General features: G+C 43.8%; 1 protein-coding gene across 1 annotated transcript in view; it reads left to right on the forward strand.

Annotated features, from left to right (window-relative positions):
- The window catches only part of zgc:162816 (uncharacterized protein LOC571260 homolog), a 31,475-nt gene extending 11,690 nt beyond the window's left edge, over positions 1–19,785 (forward strand). The window contains exons 4-10 of the mRNA XM_055910779.1: positions 860–1,010; positions 8,042–8,222; positions 8,309–8,427; positions 8,509–8,635; positions 13,498–13,560; positions 16,813–16,918; positions 19,403–19,785. Of these exons, the coding sequence (XP_055766754.1) occupies positions 860–1,010; positions 8,042–8,222; positions 8,309–8,427; positions 8,509–8,635; positions 13,498–13,560; positions 16,813–16,918; positions 19,403–19,492 (837 nt within the window). The 3' untranslated portion in view covers positions 19,493–19,785. The remainder of the gene's footprint in view (positions 1–859; positions 1,011–8,041; positions 8,223–8,308; positions 8,428–8,508; positions 8,636–13,497; positions 13,561–16,812; positions 16,919–19,402) is intronic.
- The last annotated feature ends 368 nt before the right edge of the window (positions 19,786–20,153 follow it).

The raw sequence follows: 20,153 nt of genomic DNA on the forward strand, positions 1-20,153 counted from the left end.
CTAATCCCTCCACACCCTAACTTCCATAGTGGAGGGTAAATGCTGTTAACACAACCTTTATGAACCTGCTGAGAAATGCATTAAAAGTTGTTACGTTACTTACTGCCAACGGCAACCAGTGTTTTGCCACTACCTCACTGCCTACACACTAACTGTACAGCTAGTTGCCTGCTCTGTGCCCTACTCTGTGCCCTACTCTGTGCCCTACTCTGTGCCCTACTCTGTGCTCTACTCTGTGCTCTACTCTGTGCTCTACTCTGTGCTCTGTGCCCTACTCTGTGCCCTACTCTGTGCCCTACTCTGTGCTCTGTGCCCTGCTCTGTGCCCTGCTCTGTGCCCTACTCTGTGCCCTACTCTGTGCCCTACTCTGTGCCCTACTCTGTGCTCTACTCTGTGCTCTACTCTGTGCTCTACTCTGTGCTCTGTGCCCTACTCTGTGCCCTACTCTGTGCTCTACTCTGTGCTCTACTCTGTGCTCTACTCTGTGCTCTGTGCCCTACTCTGTGCCCTACTCTGTGCCCTACTCTGTGCTCTGTGCCCTACTCTGTGCCCTGCTCTGTGCCCTGCTCTGTGCCCTACTCTGTGCCCTACTCTGTGCCCTACTCTGTGCCCTACTCTGTGCCCTACTCTGTGCCCTACTCTGTGCCCTACTCTGTGCCCTGTGCCCTACTCTGTGCCCTACTCTGTGCCCTACGACTATGTATCCTACACCAGACCCTTAAACTGTGTACGCTTGTGTGTTCGAGCTAGAAACACAAGCATCCCGTTGCACCCGCAATAACATCTGCTAAACACGTGTGACAAATAAAATTAGATTTGTCTGTGTGTGTGTGTGTGTGTGTGTGTGTGTGTGTGTAAGGTTGAGCGCTGTGCGCTGCTGGCACAGCGTCTGTCTCTGTTCCAGGTGTTGTTGGACCACAGAGATGCTCTGGAGCAGCTGAGGAAGAGACCGCTGACAGACGGACGACTGTGGCACGTCTGGCTCAAACTGGACTGTGACAACGGAAGAGGTGAGACGGGGTTCTAGAATGTTCTAGAATGCTATTATGGCGTTTTGAGAACGCTTCGCTGCTCTGTTCCTTCAGACCTGGCTCAAAAGTATGTCAAATATACTATATAAATAAAGTTTTATTTGATTTTGAAAGTGAGATACTTGAAAGTAATTGAGGTGCACTTGATTGGGGCTTGGTGTTTACTATTCCGTTGGTTAGAAATCAAGTGCACCTCAAAAGTATTTGGACTATTTAACTCATGTACTTGACCCAGGGGCACGTTCAGTAGGATGCAACGTTTTGAAACGTTCAGATAGGAATACGCTATGTAGAACAAATACGCCTCTCTGACATGTTGAATAAGCAATCACGTTTCATTCATGGAATTTCTATACGCAACGCTCAACGACATTTGGTCACTGAACGTGGCTCTGCCTTGTGTTGAGTACAACAAAACGGTACCTTACTGAACGACCGGTTCAAAAACTTTGTGGTTATGGTGGCCCAGAGGACAGTTTTTACTTTTTTGTTATTTTTATTATAAAAATATATATTTTTTAAACCTGTTTTCTCCCCAATTTCGTGGTATCCAATTGGTAGTTACAGTCTTGTCTCCTCGCTGCAACTCTCGTACGGACTCGGGGGAGGCGAAGGTCGAGAGCCGTGCGTCCTCCGAAACACGACCCAACCAAGCCGCACTGCTTCTTGACACAACGCCCACTTAACCCGGGAAGCCAGCCGCACCAATGTGTCGGAGGAAAACACTGTACACCTGGCGACCGTGTCAGCGTGCACTGCGCCCGGCCCGCCACGGGAGTCGCTAGTTTTGCACTGTTGGTTAAGGGCCTGTAAGTAAGCATTTCACCTGTTGTATTCGGCGCACGTGACAAATAAACTTTGATTTGATTTAGTGCGCGACGGGACAAGAACATCCCTGCCGGCCAAACCCTCCCCTAACACGAACGACGCTGGGCCAATTGAGCGCCGCCCCATGGGTCTCCCGGTCGCGGCCGGCTGCGACAGAGCCTGGACTCTAACCCAGAATCTCTAGTATCACAGCTAACACTGTGATGGAGACTGGACTCTAACCAGGATCTCTAGTGGCACAGCGAACACTGTGATGGAGACTGGACTCTAACCAGGATCTCTAGTGGCACAGCTAACACTGATGGAGCCTGGACTCTAACCAGGATCTCTAGTGGCACAGCTAACACTGAGACAGAGCCTGGACTCTAACCCAGAATCTCTAGTTTCACAGCTAACACTGTGATGGAGACTGGACTCTAACCAGGATCTCTAGTGGCACAGCGAACACTGAGACAGAGCCTGGACTCTAACCAGAATCTCTAGTGGCACAGCGAACACTGAGACAGAGCCTGGACTCTAACCAGAATCTCTAGTGGCACAGCGAACACTGTGATGGAGACTGGACTCTAACCAGGATCTCTAGTGGCACAGCTAACACTGATGGAGCCTGGACTCTAACCAGGATCTCTAGTGGCACAGCTAACACTGATGGAGCCTGGACTCTAACCAGGATCTCTAGTGGCACTGCGATGCAGTGTCTTAGACAATGCTGGTCTAAAATCTAAAGGTCTATAGGTCTAAAATCTTAGACCACTGCACCACTCGGGTGGCCCAGAGGACAGTTACCATATGGTGGGATTATAGTGGCCCAGAGGACAGTTACCATATAGTGGGATTATGGTGGCCCAGAGGACAGTTACCATATAGTGGGATTATAGTGGCCCAGAGGACAGTTACCATATGGTGGGATTATGGTGGCCCAGAGGACAGTTACCATATGGTGTGATTATAGTGGCCCAGAGGACAGTTACCATATGGTGGGATTATGGTGGCCCAGAGGACAGTTACTTTATGGTGGGATTATAGTGGCCCAGAGGACAGTTACCATATGGTGGGATTATAGTGGCCCAGAGGACAGTTACCATATGGTGGGATTATAGTGGCCCAGAGGACAGTTACCATATGGTGGGATTATGGTGGCCCAGAGGACAGTTACTTTATGGTGGGATTATAGTGGCCCAGAGGACAGTTACCATATGGTGGGATTATAGTGGCCCAGAGGACAGTTACCATATGGTGGGATTATAGTGGCCCAGAGGACAGTTACTATATGGTGGGATTATAGTGGCCCAGAGGACAGTTACCTTATGGTGGGATTATAGTGGCCCAGAGGACAGTTACCATATGGTGGGATTATAGTGGCCCAGAGGACAGTTACCATATGGTGGGATTATAGTGGCCCAGAGGACAGTTACCATATGGTGGGATTATAGTGGCCCAGAGGACAGTTACCATATGGTGGGATTATAGTGGCCCAGAGGACAGTTACCATATGGTGGGATTATAGTGGCCCAGAGGACAGTTACCATATGGTGGGATTATAGTGGCCCAGAGGACAGTTACCTTATGGTGGGATTATGGTGGCCCAGAGGACAGTTACCATATGGTGGAATTATAGTGGCCCAGAGGACAGTTACCATATGGTGGGATTATGGTGTCCCAGAGGACAGTTACTATATGGTGGGATTATAGTGGCCCAGAGGACAGTTACCATATGGTGGGATTATAGTGGCCTAGAGGACAGTTACTATATGGTGGGATTATAGTGGCCCAGAGGACAGTTACCATATGGTGGGATTATAGTGGCCCAGAGGACAGTTACCATATAATGGGATTATAGTGGCCCAGAGGACAGTTACCATATGGTGGGATTATAGTGGCCCAGAGGACAGTTACCATATGGTGGGATTATAGTGGCCCAGAGGACAGTTACCATATGGTGGGATTATAGTGGCCCAGAGGACAGTTACCATATGGTGGGATTATAGTGGCCCAGAGGACAGTTACCATATGGTGGGATTATAGTGGCCCAGAGGACAGTTACTATATGGTGGGATTATATTGGCCCAGAGGACAGTTACCATATGGTGGGATTATAGTGGCCCAGAGGACAGTTACCATATGGTGGGATTATGGTGGCCCAGAGGACAGTTACTATATGGTGGGATTATAGTGGCCCAGAGGACAGTTACTTTATGGTGTGATTATAGTGGCCCAGAGGACAGTTACCATATGGTGGGATTATAGTGGCCCAGAGGACAGTTACCATATGGTGGGATTACGGTGGCCCAGAGGACAGTTACCATATGGTGGGATTATGGTGGCCCAGAGGACAGTTACCATATGGTGGGATTATAGTGGCCCAGAGGACAGTTACCATATGGTGGGATTATAGTGGCCCAGAGGACAGTTACCATATGGTGGGATTATAGTGGCCCAGAGGACAGTTACCATATGGTGGGATTATGGTAGCCCAGAGGACAGTTACCATATGGTGGGATTATAGTGGCCCAGAGGACAGTTACCATATGGTGGGATTATAGTGGCCCAGAGGACAGTTACTATATGGTGGGATTATAGTAGCCCAGAGGACAGTTAGTATATGGTGGGATTATGGTGGCCCAGAGGACAGTTACTATATGGTGGGATTATAGTGGCCCAGAGGACAGTTACCATATGGTGGGATTATGGTGGCCCAGAGGACAGTTACCATATGGTGGGATTATGGTGGCCCAGAGGACAGTTACCATATGGTGGGATTATGGTGGCCCAGAGGACAGTTACCATATAGTGGGATTATATTGGCCCAGAGGACAGTTACGATATGGTGGGATTATGGTGGCCCAGAGGACAGTTACCATATGGTGGGATTATGGTGGCCCAGAGGACAGTTACTATATGTTGGGATTATAGTGGCCCAGAGGATAGTTACCTTATGGTGGGATTATAGTGGCCCAGAGGACAGTTACCATATAATGGGATTATGGTGGCCCAGAGGACAGTTACTATATGGTGGGATTATGGTGGCCCAGAGGACAGTTACTATATGGTGGGATTATGGTGGCCCAAAGGACAGTTACGATATAGTGGGATTATGGTGGCCCAGAGGACAGTTACCATATGGTGGGATTATGGTGGCCCAGAGGACAGTTACTATATGTTGGGATTATAGTGGCCCAGAGGACAGTTACCTTATGGTGGGATTATAGTGGCCCAGAGGACAGTTACCATATGGTGAGATTATAGTGGCCCAGAGGACAGTTACCATATAGTGGGATTATAGTGGCCCAGAGGACAGTTACCATATGGTGGGATTATGGTGGCCCAGAGGACAGTTACTATATGGTGGGATTATGGTGGCCCAGAGGACAGTTACTATATGGTGGGATTATAGTGGCCCAGAGGACAGTTACCATATGGTGGGATTATGGTGGCCCAGAGGACAGTTACCATATGGTGGGATTATAGTGGCCCAGAGGACAGTTACCATATGGTGGGATTATGGTGGCCCAGAGGACAGTTACCATATGGTGGGATTATAGTGGCCCAGAGGACAGTTACCATATAATGGGATTATGGTGGCCCAGAGGACAGTTACCATATAGTGGGATTATGGTGGCCCAGAGGACAGTTACCATATGGTGGGATTATGGTGGCCCAGAGGACAGTTACCATATGGTGGGATTATGGTGGCCCAGAGGACAGTTACCATATAGTGGGATTATGGTGGCCCAGAGGACAGTTACCATATAGTGGGATTATATTGGCCCAGAGGACAGTTACCATATGGTGGGATTATATTGGCCCAGAGGACAGTTACCATATGGTGGGATTATGGTGGCCCAGAGGACAGTTACCATATGGTGGGATTATATTGGCCCAGAGGACAGTTACTATATGGTGGGATTATAGTGGCCCAGAGGACAGTTACCATATAGTGGGATTATATTGGCCCAGAGGACAGTTACCATATGGTGGGATTATATTGGCCCAGAGGACAGTTACTATATTGTGGGATTATATTGGCCCAGAGGACAGTTACCATATGGTGGGATTATATTGGCCCAGAGGACAGTTACCATATGGTGGGATTATATTGGCCCAGAGGACAGTTACTATATGGTGGGATTATAGTGGCCCAGAGAACAGTTACCTTATGGTGGGATTATATTGGCCCAGAGGACAGTTACTATATGGTGGGATTATATTGGCCCAGAGGACAGTTACCATATGGTGGGATTATATTGGCCCAGAGGACAGTTACTATATGGTGGGATTATAGTGGCCCAGAGGACAGTTACCTTATGGTGGGATTATAGTGGCCCAGAGGACAGTTACCATATGGTGGGATTATAGTGGCCCAGAGGACAGTTACCATATGGTGGGATTATAGTAGCCCAGAGGACAGTTACCATATGGTGGGATTATGGTGGCCCAGAGGACAGTTACCATATGGTGGGATTATAGTGGCCCAGAGGACAGTTACCATATGGTGGGATTATAGTGGCCCAGAGGACAGTTACCATATGGTGGGATTATAGTGGCCCAGAGGACAGTTACCATATGGTGTACTGTGTGAGTGTTGTGATTTCAGATGAACACACATATCGATCAGGTCACACCTCATCACACCCACCAAAGGGGAGCAAATGTACCTTTAACGTCTCTAGGGTATGAGGGACGCTAGCGTCCCACCTCTTCAACAGCCAGTGAAACTGCAGGACGCCAAATTCAAAACAGAAATCCCATCATTTAAATTCCTCAAACATACAAGTATTTTACACCATTTTAAAGATACACTTGTTGTAAATCCAGCCACAGTGTCCGATATCAAAAAGGTTTTACGACGAAAGCACACCAAACGATTATGTTAGGTCAGAGCCAAGTCACAGAACAAGACAGCCATTTTTCCAGCCAGAGAGGAGTAACAAAAAGCAGAAAGAGATAAAATGAATCACTAACCTTTGATGATCTTCATCAGATGACACTCATAGGACTTCATGTTATACAATACCTGTATGTTTTGTTCGGTTAAGTTCATATTCATATCCAAAAATCAGAGTTTAGGCGGGACGCTACTGTTTCACTTGGCCAAAAGCCAGAAAAAATGCAGAGCGCCAAATTAAAATAAATTACTGTAAAAATCACTTTCATTAAATCACACATGAAAGATACCAACATGTCAGAATTCATGAACATGTCCAGCCAACATGTCAGAATTCAAATAGGCTTTTCGGCAAAAGCAAACAATGCTATTATCTGAGGATAGCACCATAGTAAACAAAGACAGAGAAGCATATTTCAACCCTGCAGGTGCGACACAAAACGCAGAAATAAAAATATAATTCATGCCTTACCTTTGACGAACTTCTGTTGTTGGCACTCCAATAAGTCCCATAAACATCACAAATTGTCCTTTTGTTCGATTAATTCCATCGATATATATATATATCCAAAATGTCCATTTATTTGGCGCGTTTGATCCAGAAAAACACCGGTTCCAACTTGTGAAACGTGACTACAAAATATCTCAAAGGTTACCTGTAAACTTTGCCAAAACATTTCAAACGACTTTTGTAATACAACTTTAGGTATTTTTTAACGTAAATAATCGATAAAATTGAAGACGGGATGATCTGTGTTCAATACGGGATTAAAACAAACTATAGCCAGCTTTCTGGTCTCGTGCCTCTAACAAACAGGACACTTTGAGTGACCCTCAATCAAGATGGCCGTACTTCTTCATTACACAAAGGAATAACCTCAACCAATTTCTAAAGACTGTTGACATCCAGTGGAAGCGGTAGGAACTGCAAGAATCTGGATTCCCAATGAAAAGAGAGTGACCTCAAAAAAAAAAGAAAATCTGAATGGTTTGTCCTCGGGTTTCGCCTGCTAAATAGGTTCTGTTATACTCACAGACATGATTCAAACAGTTTAAGAAACTTCAGAGTGTTTTCTATCCAAATATACTAATAATATGCATATCTTATCTTCTGGGGATGAGTAGGTGGCAGTTTAATTTGGGCATGCTTTTCAACCAAAATTCTGAATGCTGCCCCCTACCCTAGTTAAGTTAAAGGGGGGTTGAAGAACGATGCGCACCGTTTTGGGGAAACGCGTCGTTCAGTACAAACTGTAACGTTGAAGTGAACTGAACACACCGGGGTTTTGTTTTGTAGCGGGTGTTCTGCACTCGGAGCCAGAGGCACTGAGATTGGCCCAGGCCATCTCTGAGTCAGAGGGGGTGGAGCTGACGGGGGTGTACGCCCACTGTGGGAACACCTATGGCTGCAGAGGGGCGGAGCAAATACACGCTGTTGCCCATGAAACAACCACCCTCGTACTGCAGTTCATGGAGAAGTAAGAACGCACACACAGACACACAAAGACACACACACAGACACACAAAGACACACAGACACACACACGTCGCTCTCTCTCTCCAGACTGAAGGCTGTGGGAATCAGCTGTAAGTCCAGTATAGGCTCCACCCCCTCCTGCAGCCAGCCAGTCAGTGACATGGCCAAGCTCAGCGAGGTGCATCCTGGGAACTACGTCTTCTTCGGTCAGTATGTGTGTGACCTCAACAGATCTATAGTAGTAGAAAGCAGTGTTGTTTTCTGATTGGCTGCTGTGCTTTCTGTAGACGTGCAGCAGTCTGTGATTGGTTCGTGTGGTCTGGAGGACGTGGCTGTCAGGGTTCTGAGCAGGGTTATAGGTCACTCTCCTCACAGAAACCAGCTGCTCCTCGACTGTGGCTGGTCCGCTCTCAGGTACAAAAGCTGTATTAAATACTGTCGTTATTACTATAATACTATTGTCATAGTACTGGTATTATTAAACTCAGCAAAAAAAGAAACATCCTCTCACTGCCAACTGTGTTTATTTTCAACAAACTTAACATGTGTAAATATTTGTATGAACATAACATGCATCAACTGAGACATAAACTGAACAAGTTCCACAGACATGTGACTAACAGAAATGGAATAATGTGTCCCTGAACAAAGGGGGGTCAAAATCAAAAGTAACAGTCAGTATCTGGTGTGGCCACCAGCTGCATTAAGTACTGCAGTGCATCTCCTCCTCATGGACTGCACCAGATTTGCCAGTTCTTGCTGTGAGATGTTACCCCACTCTTCCACCAAGGCACCTGCAAGTTCCCGGACATTTCTGGGGGGATTTGGCCCTAGCCGTCACCCTCCGATCCAACAGGTCCCAGACGTGCTCAATAGGATTGAGATCCGGGCTCTTCGCTGGCCATGCCAGAACACTGACATTCCGGTCTTGCAGGAAATCACGCACAGAACGAGCAGTATGGCTGGTGGCATTGTCATGCTGGAGGGTCATGTCAGGATGAGCCTGCAGGAAGGGTACCACATGAGGGAGGAGGATGTCTTCCCTGTAACGCACAGCGCTGAGATTGCCTGCAATGACAACAAGCTCAGTCTGATGATGCTGTGACACACCGCCCCAGACCATGACGAACCCTCCACCTCCAAATCGATCCCACTCCAGAGTACAGGCCTCGGTGTAACGCTCATTCCTTCAATGATGAACGAGAATCTGACCATCATCCCTGGTGAGACAAAACTGCGACTTGTCAGTGAAGAGCACTTTTTGCCAGTTCTGTCTGGTCCACGGACAATGCAATTTAATGTCCTGGCCACATCTGCAGTCCTCATGCCTCCTTGCAGCATGCCTAAGGCACGTTCACGCAGGTGAGCAGGGACCCTGGGCATCTTTTTTTTGTTGTGTTTTTCAGAGTCAGTAGAAAGGCCTCTTTAGTGTCCTAAGTTTTCATAACTGTGACCTTAATAGCCTACCGTCAGTAAGCTGTTAGTGTCTTAACGACCGTTCCGCAGGTGGTTTATTGAACAAGCATGGGGAAACAGTGTTTAAACTCTTTACAATAAAGATCTGTGAATTTGTGTATTTGGATTTTTACGGATTATCTTTGAAAGACAGGGTCCTGAAAAAGGGACGTTTCTTTTTTTGCTGAGTTTATATTACTAGTGTCATAGTACTGTTATTACTAGTGTCATAGTACTGTTATTACTAGTGTCATAGTACTGTTATTACTAGTGTCATAGTACTGTTATTACTAGTGTCATAGTACTGTTATTACTATATTACTACTGTTATTACTATATTACTACTGTTATTACTATATTACTACTGTTATTACTAGTGTCATAGTATTGTTATTACTACTGTTATTACTAGTGTCATAGTACTGTTATTACTAGTGTCATAGTACTGTTATTACTAGTGTCATAGTACTGTTATTACTAGTGTCATAGTACTGTTATTACTAGTGTCATAGTACTGTTATTACTAGTGTCACAGTACTGTTATTACTAGTGTCACAGTACTGTTATTACTAGTGTCATAGTACTGTTATTACTAGTGTCATAGTACTGTTATTACTATATTACTACTGTTATTACTAGTGTCATAGTACTGTTATTACTAGTGTCATAGTACTGTTATTACTAGTGTCATAGTACTGTTATTACTAGTGTCATAGTACTGTTATTACTATATTACTACTGTTATTACTAGTGTCATAGTACTGTTATTACTAGTGCCATAGTACTGTTATTACTATATTACTACTGTTATTACTACTGTTATTACTACTGTTATTACTACTGTTATTACTAGTGTCATAGTACTGTTGTTACTATATTACTACTGTTATTACTAGTGTCATAGTACTGTTATTACTAGTGCCATAGTACTGTTATTACTATATTACTACTGTTATTACTAGTGTCATAGTACTGTTATTACTAGTGTCATAGTACTGTTATTACTATATTACTACTGTTATTACTATATTACTACTGTTATTACTAGTGTCATAGTACTGTTATTACTAGTGTCATAGTACTGTTATTACTACTGTTATTACTAGTGTCATAGTACTGTTATTACTAGTGTCATAGTACTGTTATTACTAGTGTCATAGTACTGTTATTACTAGTGTCATAGTACTGTTATTACTAGTGTCATAGTACTGTTATTACTACTGTTATTACTAGTGTCATAGTACTGTTATTACTAGTGTCATAGTACTGTTATTACTAGTGCCATAGTACTGTTATTACTAGTGTCATAGTACTGTTATTACTAGTGTCAGAGTACTGTTATTACTATATTACTACTGTTATTACTAGTGTCATAGTACTGTTATTACTAGTGTCATAGTACTGTTATTACTAGTGTCATAGTACTGTTATTACTAGTGCCATAGTACTGTTATTACTAGTGTCATAGTACTGTTATTACTAGTGCCATAGTACTGTTATTACTAGTGTCATAGTACTGTTATTACTAGTGCCATAGTACTGTTATTACTAGTGTCATAGTACTGTTATTACTAGTGTCATAGTACTGTTATTACTATATTACTACTGTTATTACTATATTACTACTGTTATTACTATATTACTACTGTTATTACTATATTACTACTGTTATTACTATATTACTACTGTTATTACTAGTGTCATAGTACTGTTATTACTATATTACTACTGTTATTACTAGTGTCATAGTACTGTTATTACTACTGTTATTACTAGTGCCATAGTACTGTTATTACTATATTACTACTGTTATTACTAGTGTCATACTACTGTTATTACTATATTACTACTGTTATTACTATATTACTACTGTTATTACTATATTACTACTGTTATTACTATATTACTACTGTTATTACTATATTACTACTGTTATTACTATATTACTACTGTTATTACTATATTACTACTGTTATTACTATATTACTACTGTTATTACTAGTGTCATAGAACTGTTATTACTAGTGTCATAGAACTGTTATTACTAGTGTCATAGTACTGTTATTACTAGTGCCATAGTACTGTTATTACTAGTGCCATAGTACTGTTATTACTATATTACTACTGTTATTACTATATTACTACTGTTATTACTAGTGTCATAGTACTGTTATTACTAGTGCCATAGTACTGTTATTACTAGTGTCATAGTACTGTTATTACTAGTGTCATAGTACTGTTATTACTAGTGTCATAGTACTGTTATTACTAGTGTCATAGTACTGTTATTACTAGTGTCATAGTACTGTTATTACTAGTGTCATAGTACTGTTATTACTAGTGTCATAGTACTATTATTACTAGTGTCATAGTACTGTTATTACTACTGTTATTACTAGTGTCATAGTACTGTTATTACTAGTGTCATAGTACTGTTATTACTAGTGTCATAGTACTGTTATTACTAGTGTCATAGTACTGTTATTACTAGTGTCATAGTACTGTTATTACTAGTGTCATAGTACTGTTATTACTATATTACTACTGTTATTACTAGTGTCATAGTACTGTTATTACTATATTACTACTGTTATTACTAGTGTCATAGTACTGTTATTACTAGTGTCATAGTACTGTTATTACTAGTGTCATAGTACTGTTATTACTAGTGTCATAGTACTGTTATTACCAGTGTCATAGTACTGTTATTACTATATTACTGTTATTACTAGTGTCATAGTACTGTTATTACTAGTGTCATAGTACTGTTATTACTATATTACTACTGTTATTACTAGTGTCATAGTACTGTTATTACTAGTGTCATAGTACTGTTATTACTAGTGTCATAGTACTGTTATTACTAGTGTCATAGTACTGTTATTACTACTGTTATTACTGTTATTACTAGTGTCATAGTACTGTTATTACTAGTGTCATAGTACTGTTATTACTAGTGTCATAGTACTGTTATTACTAGTGTCATAGTACTGTTATTACTAGTGTCATAGTACTGTTATTACTAGTGCCATAGTACTGTTATTACTAGTGTCATAGTACTGTTATTACTATATTACTACTGTTATTACTAGTGTCATAGTACTGTTATTACTAGTGTCATAGTACTGTTATTACTAGTGTCATAGTACTGTTATTACTAGTGTCATAGTACTGTTATTACTAGTGTCATAGTACTGTTATTACTAGTGTCATAGTACTGTTATTACTAGTGTCATAGTACTGTTATTACTATATTACTACTGTTATTACTAGTGTCATAGTACTGTTATTACTAGTGTCATAGTACTGTTATTACTAGTGTCATAGTACTGTTATTACTAGTGTCATAGTACTGTTATTACTAGTGTCATAGTACTGTTATTACTAGTGTCATAGTACTGTTATTACTAGTGTCATAGTACTGTTATTACTATATTACTACTGTTATTACTATATTACTACTGTTATTACTAGTGTCATAGTACTGTTATTACTAGTGTCATAGTACTGTTATTACTACTGTTATTACTAGTGTCATAGTACTGTTATTACTAGTTTCATATCACTTTCAGTCTCGATGGAGCACAAAGTACTGTTATTACTAGTGTCATAGTACTGTTATTACTAGTGTCATAGTACTGTTATTACTATTGTCAAAGTACTGTTATTACTGTCATATTGTTACTATATTACTACTGTTATTACTATTACTACTGTTATTACTATTACTACTGTTATTACTATTACTACTGTTATTACTGTATTACTACTGTTATTACTATTGTCATAGTACTGTTATTATTATCACATGTCACTTTCAGTCTCGATGGAGCTGGGAAACTGCCCACTGGATACGCTGTCATAGAGGGACACCCTGACCTCAGGTAGTACTACAATACTACTACAATACTACTACAATACTACAATACTACTGATAGAGGGACACCCTGACCTCAGGTACTACTACAATACTACTACAATACTACTGATAGAGGGACACCCTGACCTCAGGTACTACTACAATACTACTACTACTGATGGAGGGACATCCTGACCTCAGGTACTACTACAATACTACTACTACTGATAGAGGGACATCCTGACCTCAGGTACTACTACAATACTACTGCAATACTACTACAATACTACTGATAGAGGGACACCCTGACCTCAGGTACTACTACAATACTACTACTACTGATAGAGAGGGACATCCTGACCTCAGGTACTACTACAATACTACTACAATACTACTGATAGAGAGGGACACCCTGACCTCAGGTACTACTACACTACTACTACTACTGATAGAGGGACATCCTGACCTCAGGTACTACTACAATACTACTACTACTGATAGAGAGGGACACCCTGACCTCAGGTACTACTACAATACTACTACTACTGATAGAGGGACATCCTGACCTCAGGTACTACTACAATACTACTACAATACTACTGATAGAGAGGGACACCCTGACCTCAGGTACTACTACAATACTACTACTACTGATAGAGGGACATCCTGACCTCAGGTACTACTACAATACTACTACAATACTACTACAATACTACTGATAGAGGGACACCCTGACCTCAGGTACTACTACAATACTACTACAATACTACTACAATACTACTACTGATAGAGAGGGACATCCTGACCTCAGGTACTACTACAATACTACTACTACTGATAGAGAGGGACACCCTGACCTCAGGTACTACTACAATACTACTACTACTGATAGAGAGGGACACCCTGACCTCAGGTACTACTACAATACTACTACTACTGATAGAGGGACATCCTGACCTCAGGTACTACTACAATACTACTACTACTGATAGAGGGACATCCTGACCTCAGGTACTACTACAATACTACTGATAGAGACATCCTGACCTCAGGTACTACTACAATACTACTACTACTGATAGAGGGACATCCTGACCTCAGGTACTACTACAATACTACTACAATACTACTGATAGAGAGGGACACCCTGACCTCAGGTACTACTACAATACTACTACTACTGATAGAGGGACATCCTGACCTCAGGTACTACTACAATACTACTACTACTGATAGAGGGACATCCTGACCTCAGGTACTACTACAATACTACTACAATACTACTGATAGAGAGGGACATCCTGACCTCAGGTACTACTACAATACTACTGATAGAGAGGGACATCCTGACCTCAGGTACTACTACAGTACTACTGATAGAGAGGGACATCCTGACCTCAGGTACTACTACAATACTACTACAATACTACTACTGATAGAGAGACATCCTGACCTCAGGTACTACTACAATACTACTACAATACTACTACTGATAGAGAGACATCCTGACCTCAGGTACTTCTACAATACTACTACAATACTACTACTACTGATAGAGACATCCTGACCTCAGGTACTACTACAATACTACTACTACTGATAGAGGGACATCCTGACCTCAGGTACTACTACAATACTACTGATAGAGACATCCTGACCTCAGGTACTACTACAATACTACTACTACTGATAGAGACATCCTGACCTCAGGTACTACTACAATACTACTACTACTGATAGAGGGACATCCTGACCTCAGGTACTACTACAATATTACTACTACTGTCATAGAGGGACATCCTGACCTCAGGTACTACTACAGTACTACTACTACTGATAGAGGGACATCCTGACCTCAGGTACTACTACAATATTACTACTACTGTCATAGAGGGACATCCTGACCTCAGGTACTACTACAGTACTACTACTACTGATAGAGGGACACCCTGACCTCAGGTACTACTACAATATTACTACTACTGTCATAGAGGGACATCCTGACCTCAGGTACTACTACAGTACTACTACTACTGATAGAGGGACATCCTGACCTCAGGTACTACTACAGTACTACTACTACTGATAGAGACACCCTGACCTCAGGTACTACTACAATACTACTACTACTGATAGAGACATCCTGACCTCAGGTACTACTACAATACTACTACTACTGATAGAGGGACATCCTGACCTCAGGTACTACTACAATACTACTACTACTGATAGAGACATCCTGACCTCAGGTACTACTACAATACTACTACTACTGATAGAGGGACATCCTGACCTCAGGTACTACTACAATACTACTACTACTGATAGAGGGACATCCTGACCTCAGGTACTACTACAATACTACTACTACTGATAGAGACATCCTGACCTCAGGTACTACTACAATACTACTACTACTGATAGAGGGACATCCTGACCTCAGGTACTACTACAATACTACTACTACTGATAGAGACATCCTGACCTCAGGTACTACTACAATACTACTACTACTGATAGAGACATCCTGACCTCAGGTACTACTACAATACTACTACTACTGATAGAGACATCCTGACCTCAGGTACTACTACAATACTACTACTACTGATAGAGACATCCTGACCTCAGGTACTACTACAATACTACTACTACTGATAGAGACATCCTGACCTCAGGTACTACTACAATACTACTACTACTGATAGAGACATCCTGACCTCAGGTACTACTACAATACTACTACTACTGATAGAGGGACATCCTGACCTCAGGTACTACTACATATATTACTACTACTGATAGAGACATCCTGACCTCAGGTACTACTACAATACTACTACTGATAGAGAGGGACATCCTGACCTCAGGTACTACTACATATATTACTACTACTGATAGAGAGACATCCTGACCTCAGGTACTACTACAATACTACTGATAGAGGGACATCCTGACCTCAGGTAGTACTACAGTACTACAATACTACTACTACTGATAGAGAGGGACATCCTGACCTCAGGTACTACTACAGATATTACTACTACTGTTATAGAGGGACATCGTGACCTCAGGTACTACTACAATACTACTACTACTGTTATAGAGGGACATCCTGACCTCAGGTACTACTACAGTACTACTATGGTAATACTACGACTGTTATAGAGGGACATCCTGACCTACTACAATATTACTACTGTACTGCTACTCCTATACTACTGCAGTACCACTAGTCTGACCCATGTCGTCCCTGTCTCTGTCCGTCCCCCTGCAGGTTGTTGTCTATGACCCAGGAGCATGGCAGAGTGGAGCCTAACTCAGGACAGCTGGACTACAGCAGATACCCCCTGGGAACACTACTGACTATTATACCTTACCACGTTAGTACTCATCCCTTACTCATCTCCTATTCAGTCATCCCCTACCGCATTAGTACTCATCCGCTACCCACTCTCATCCCCTGCCACGTTAGTACTCATCCCCTACCCACTGTCATCCCCTACCACGTTAGTACTCATCCCTTACTCATCTCCTATTCAGTCATCCCCTACCACGTTAGTACTCATCCCCTACCCACTGTCATCCCCTACCACATTAGTACTCATCCCCTACCCACTGTCATCCCCTACCCACTGTCATCCCCTACCACGTTAGCACTCATCCCCTACCACTGTCATCCCCTACCACGTTAGTACTCATCCCCTACCCACTGTCATCCCCTACCACGTTAGTACTCATCCCCTACCCACTGTCATCCCCTACCATGTTAGTACTCATCCCCTACCCACTGTCATCCCCTACCCACTGTCATCCCCTACCACGTTAGTACTCATCCCCTACCCACTGTCATCCCCTACCCACTGTCATCCCCTACCCACTGTCATCCCCTACCACGTTAGTACTCATCCCCTACCCACTGTCATCCCCTACCACGTTAGTACTCATCCCCTACCCACTGTCATCCCCTGCCACGTTAGTACTCATCTCCTACCCACTGTCATCACCTACCCACTGTCATCCCCTACCACGTTAGTACTCATCCCTTACTCATCTCCTATTCAGTCATCCCCTACCACGTTAGTACTCATCCCCTACCCACTGTCATCCCCTCCCCACTGTCATCCCCTACCACATTAGTACTCATCCCCTACCCACTGTCATCCCCTGCCACGTTAGTACTCATCCCCTACCCACTGTCATCCCCTACCACGTTAGTACTCATCCCCTACCCACTGTCATCCCCTGCCACGTTAGTACTCATCCCCTACCCACTGTCATCCCCTACCACGTTAGTACTCATCCCCTACCCACTGTCATCCCCTGCCACGTTAGTACTCATCCCCTACCCACTGTCATCCCCTACCACGTTAGTACTCATCCCCTACCCACTGTCATCCCCTACCACGTTAGTACTCATCCCCTACCCACTGTCATCCCCTACCACGTTAGTACTCATCCCCTACCCACTGTCATCCCCTACCCACGTTAGTACTCATCCCCTACCCACTGTCATCCCCTACCACGTTAGTACTCATCCCCTACCCACTGTCATCCCCTACCACGTTAGTACTCATCCCCTACCCACTGTCATCCCCTACCACGTTAGTACTCATCCCCTACCCACTGTCATCCCCTACCACGTTAGTACTCATCCCCTACCCACTGTCATCCCCTACCCACTGTCATCCCCTACCACGTTAGTACTCATCCCCTACCCACTGTCATCCCCTACCACGTTAGTACTCATCCCCTACCCACTGTCATCCCCTACCCACTGTCATCCCCTACCACGTTAGTACTCATCCCCTACCCACTGTCATCCCCTACCCACTGTCATCCCCTACCACGTTAGTACTCATCCCCTACCCACTGTCATCCCCTACCCACTGTCATCCCCTACCACGTTAGTACTCATCCCCTACCCACTGTCATCCCCTACCACGTTAGTACTCATCCCCTACCCACTGTCATCCCCTACCCACTGTCATCCCCTACCCACTGTCATCCCCTACCACGTTAGTACTCATCCCCTACCCACTGTCATCCCCTACCACGTTAGTACTCATCCCCTACCCACTGTCATCCCCTACCCACTGTCATCCCCTACCCACTGTCATCCCCTACCCACTGTCATCCCCTACCACGTTAGTACTCATCCCCTCCCCACTGTCATCCCCTCCCCACTGTCATCCCCTCCCCACTGTCATCCCCTACCACGGTAGTACTCATCCCCTCCCCACTGTCATCCCCTACCACGTTAGTACTCATCCCCTCCCCACTGTCATCCCCTACCACGGTAGTACTCATCCCCTACCCACTGTCATCCCCTACCACGTTAGTACTCATCCCCTACCCACTGTCATCCCCTACCACGTTAGTACTCATCCCCTACCCACTGTCATCCCCTCCCCACTGTCATCCCCTACCACGTTAGTACTCATCCCCTACCCACTGTCATCCCCTCCCCACTGTCATCCCCTACCACGTTAGTACTCATCCCCTACCCACTGTCATCCCCTACCACGTTAGTACTCATCCCCTACCCACTGTCATCCCCTACCACGTTAGTACTCATCCCCTACCCACTGTCATCCCCTCCCCACTGTCATCCCCTACCACGTTAGTACTCATCCCCTACCCACTGTCATCCCCTCCCCACTGTCATCCCCTACCACGTTAGTACTCATCCCCTACCCACTGTCATCCCCTCCCCACTGTCATCCCCTACCACGTTAGTACTCATCCCCTACCCACGTTAGTACTCATCCCCTACCCACTGTCATCCCCTACCACGGTAGTATCTCTAAGTTGTCATTGTAGACTATTTGTGCTGCATGTCAGGACTAATAGGTGTGTTCATCCAGGCTTGTGCGACAGCCATGATGCATTCTGTGTACTACGTCCACTCTGGAGGTCGGCTGGTGGGAAAGTGGACACCCACACGCGGCTGGTGATCAAAGGAGCATCATGGGAAATGTAGTATGGTGTGCATCCGTGGCTGTGTAGTCCTGACAGAGTGAGCGTTAGGAGGGAATCTGCCTGAGCAAAGAGCTGCACAGAATCACTGATTTACAAATCACCTTGCAGCTCAAACTACTCATTATGTGATGTTTGGAAAATGTCCTTCCTATTATTTCCTGATGTCATCGTTTGTATTGTTGTCCGTCCTGCATTGGGGCTGTATTATACAGCTGTCACTGACACTAAACCATGTTTTAACACTAATAAATGAACCACTTTCCTTAAACCTGTTTTGTATTCTCATTCAGTGGGGAGGAGACGGGTTAAAGAAGGATTTTTAAGCCTTGAGACAATTGAAAGATGATTGTGTATGTGTGCCATTCAGAGGGAGAACTGGCAAAACAAAAGATTGAAGTGCCTTTGAACCACAGGAGGCTGGTGAGGGGAGGATGCCTCATAATAAATGGCTGTAACAGCGCAAATGGAATGATGCCATTACCACGATCCCGTCCTCCCCAATTAAGGTGCCACCAACCTCCCGTGCTTTGAACGTGGTACGGTAGTAAGTTCTAGACGTACCGGTTTCAGTCAAGAACTGCAACGCTGCTGGGTTTTTCACACTCAACAGTTTCCGTGTGTATCAAGAATGGTCCA

Source organism: Salvelinus fontinalis, unplaced genomic scaffold, assembly GCF_029448725.1.
Source record: "Salvelinus fontinalis isolate EN_2023a unplaced genomic scaffold, ASM2944872v1 scaffold_0031, whole genome shotgun sequence".
Lineage (NCBI taxonomy): Eukaryota > Metazoa > Chordata > Actinopteri > Salmoniformes > Salmonidae > Salvelinus > Salvelinus fontinalis.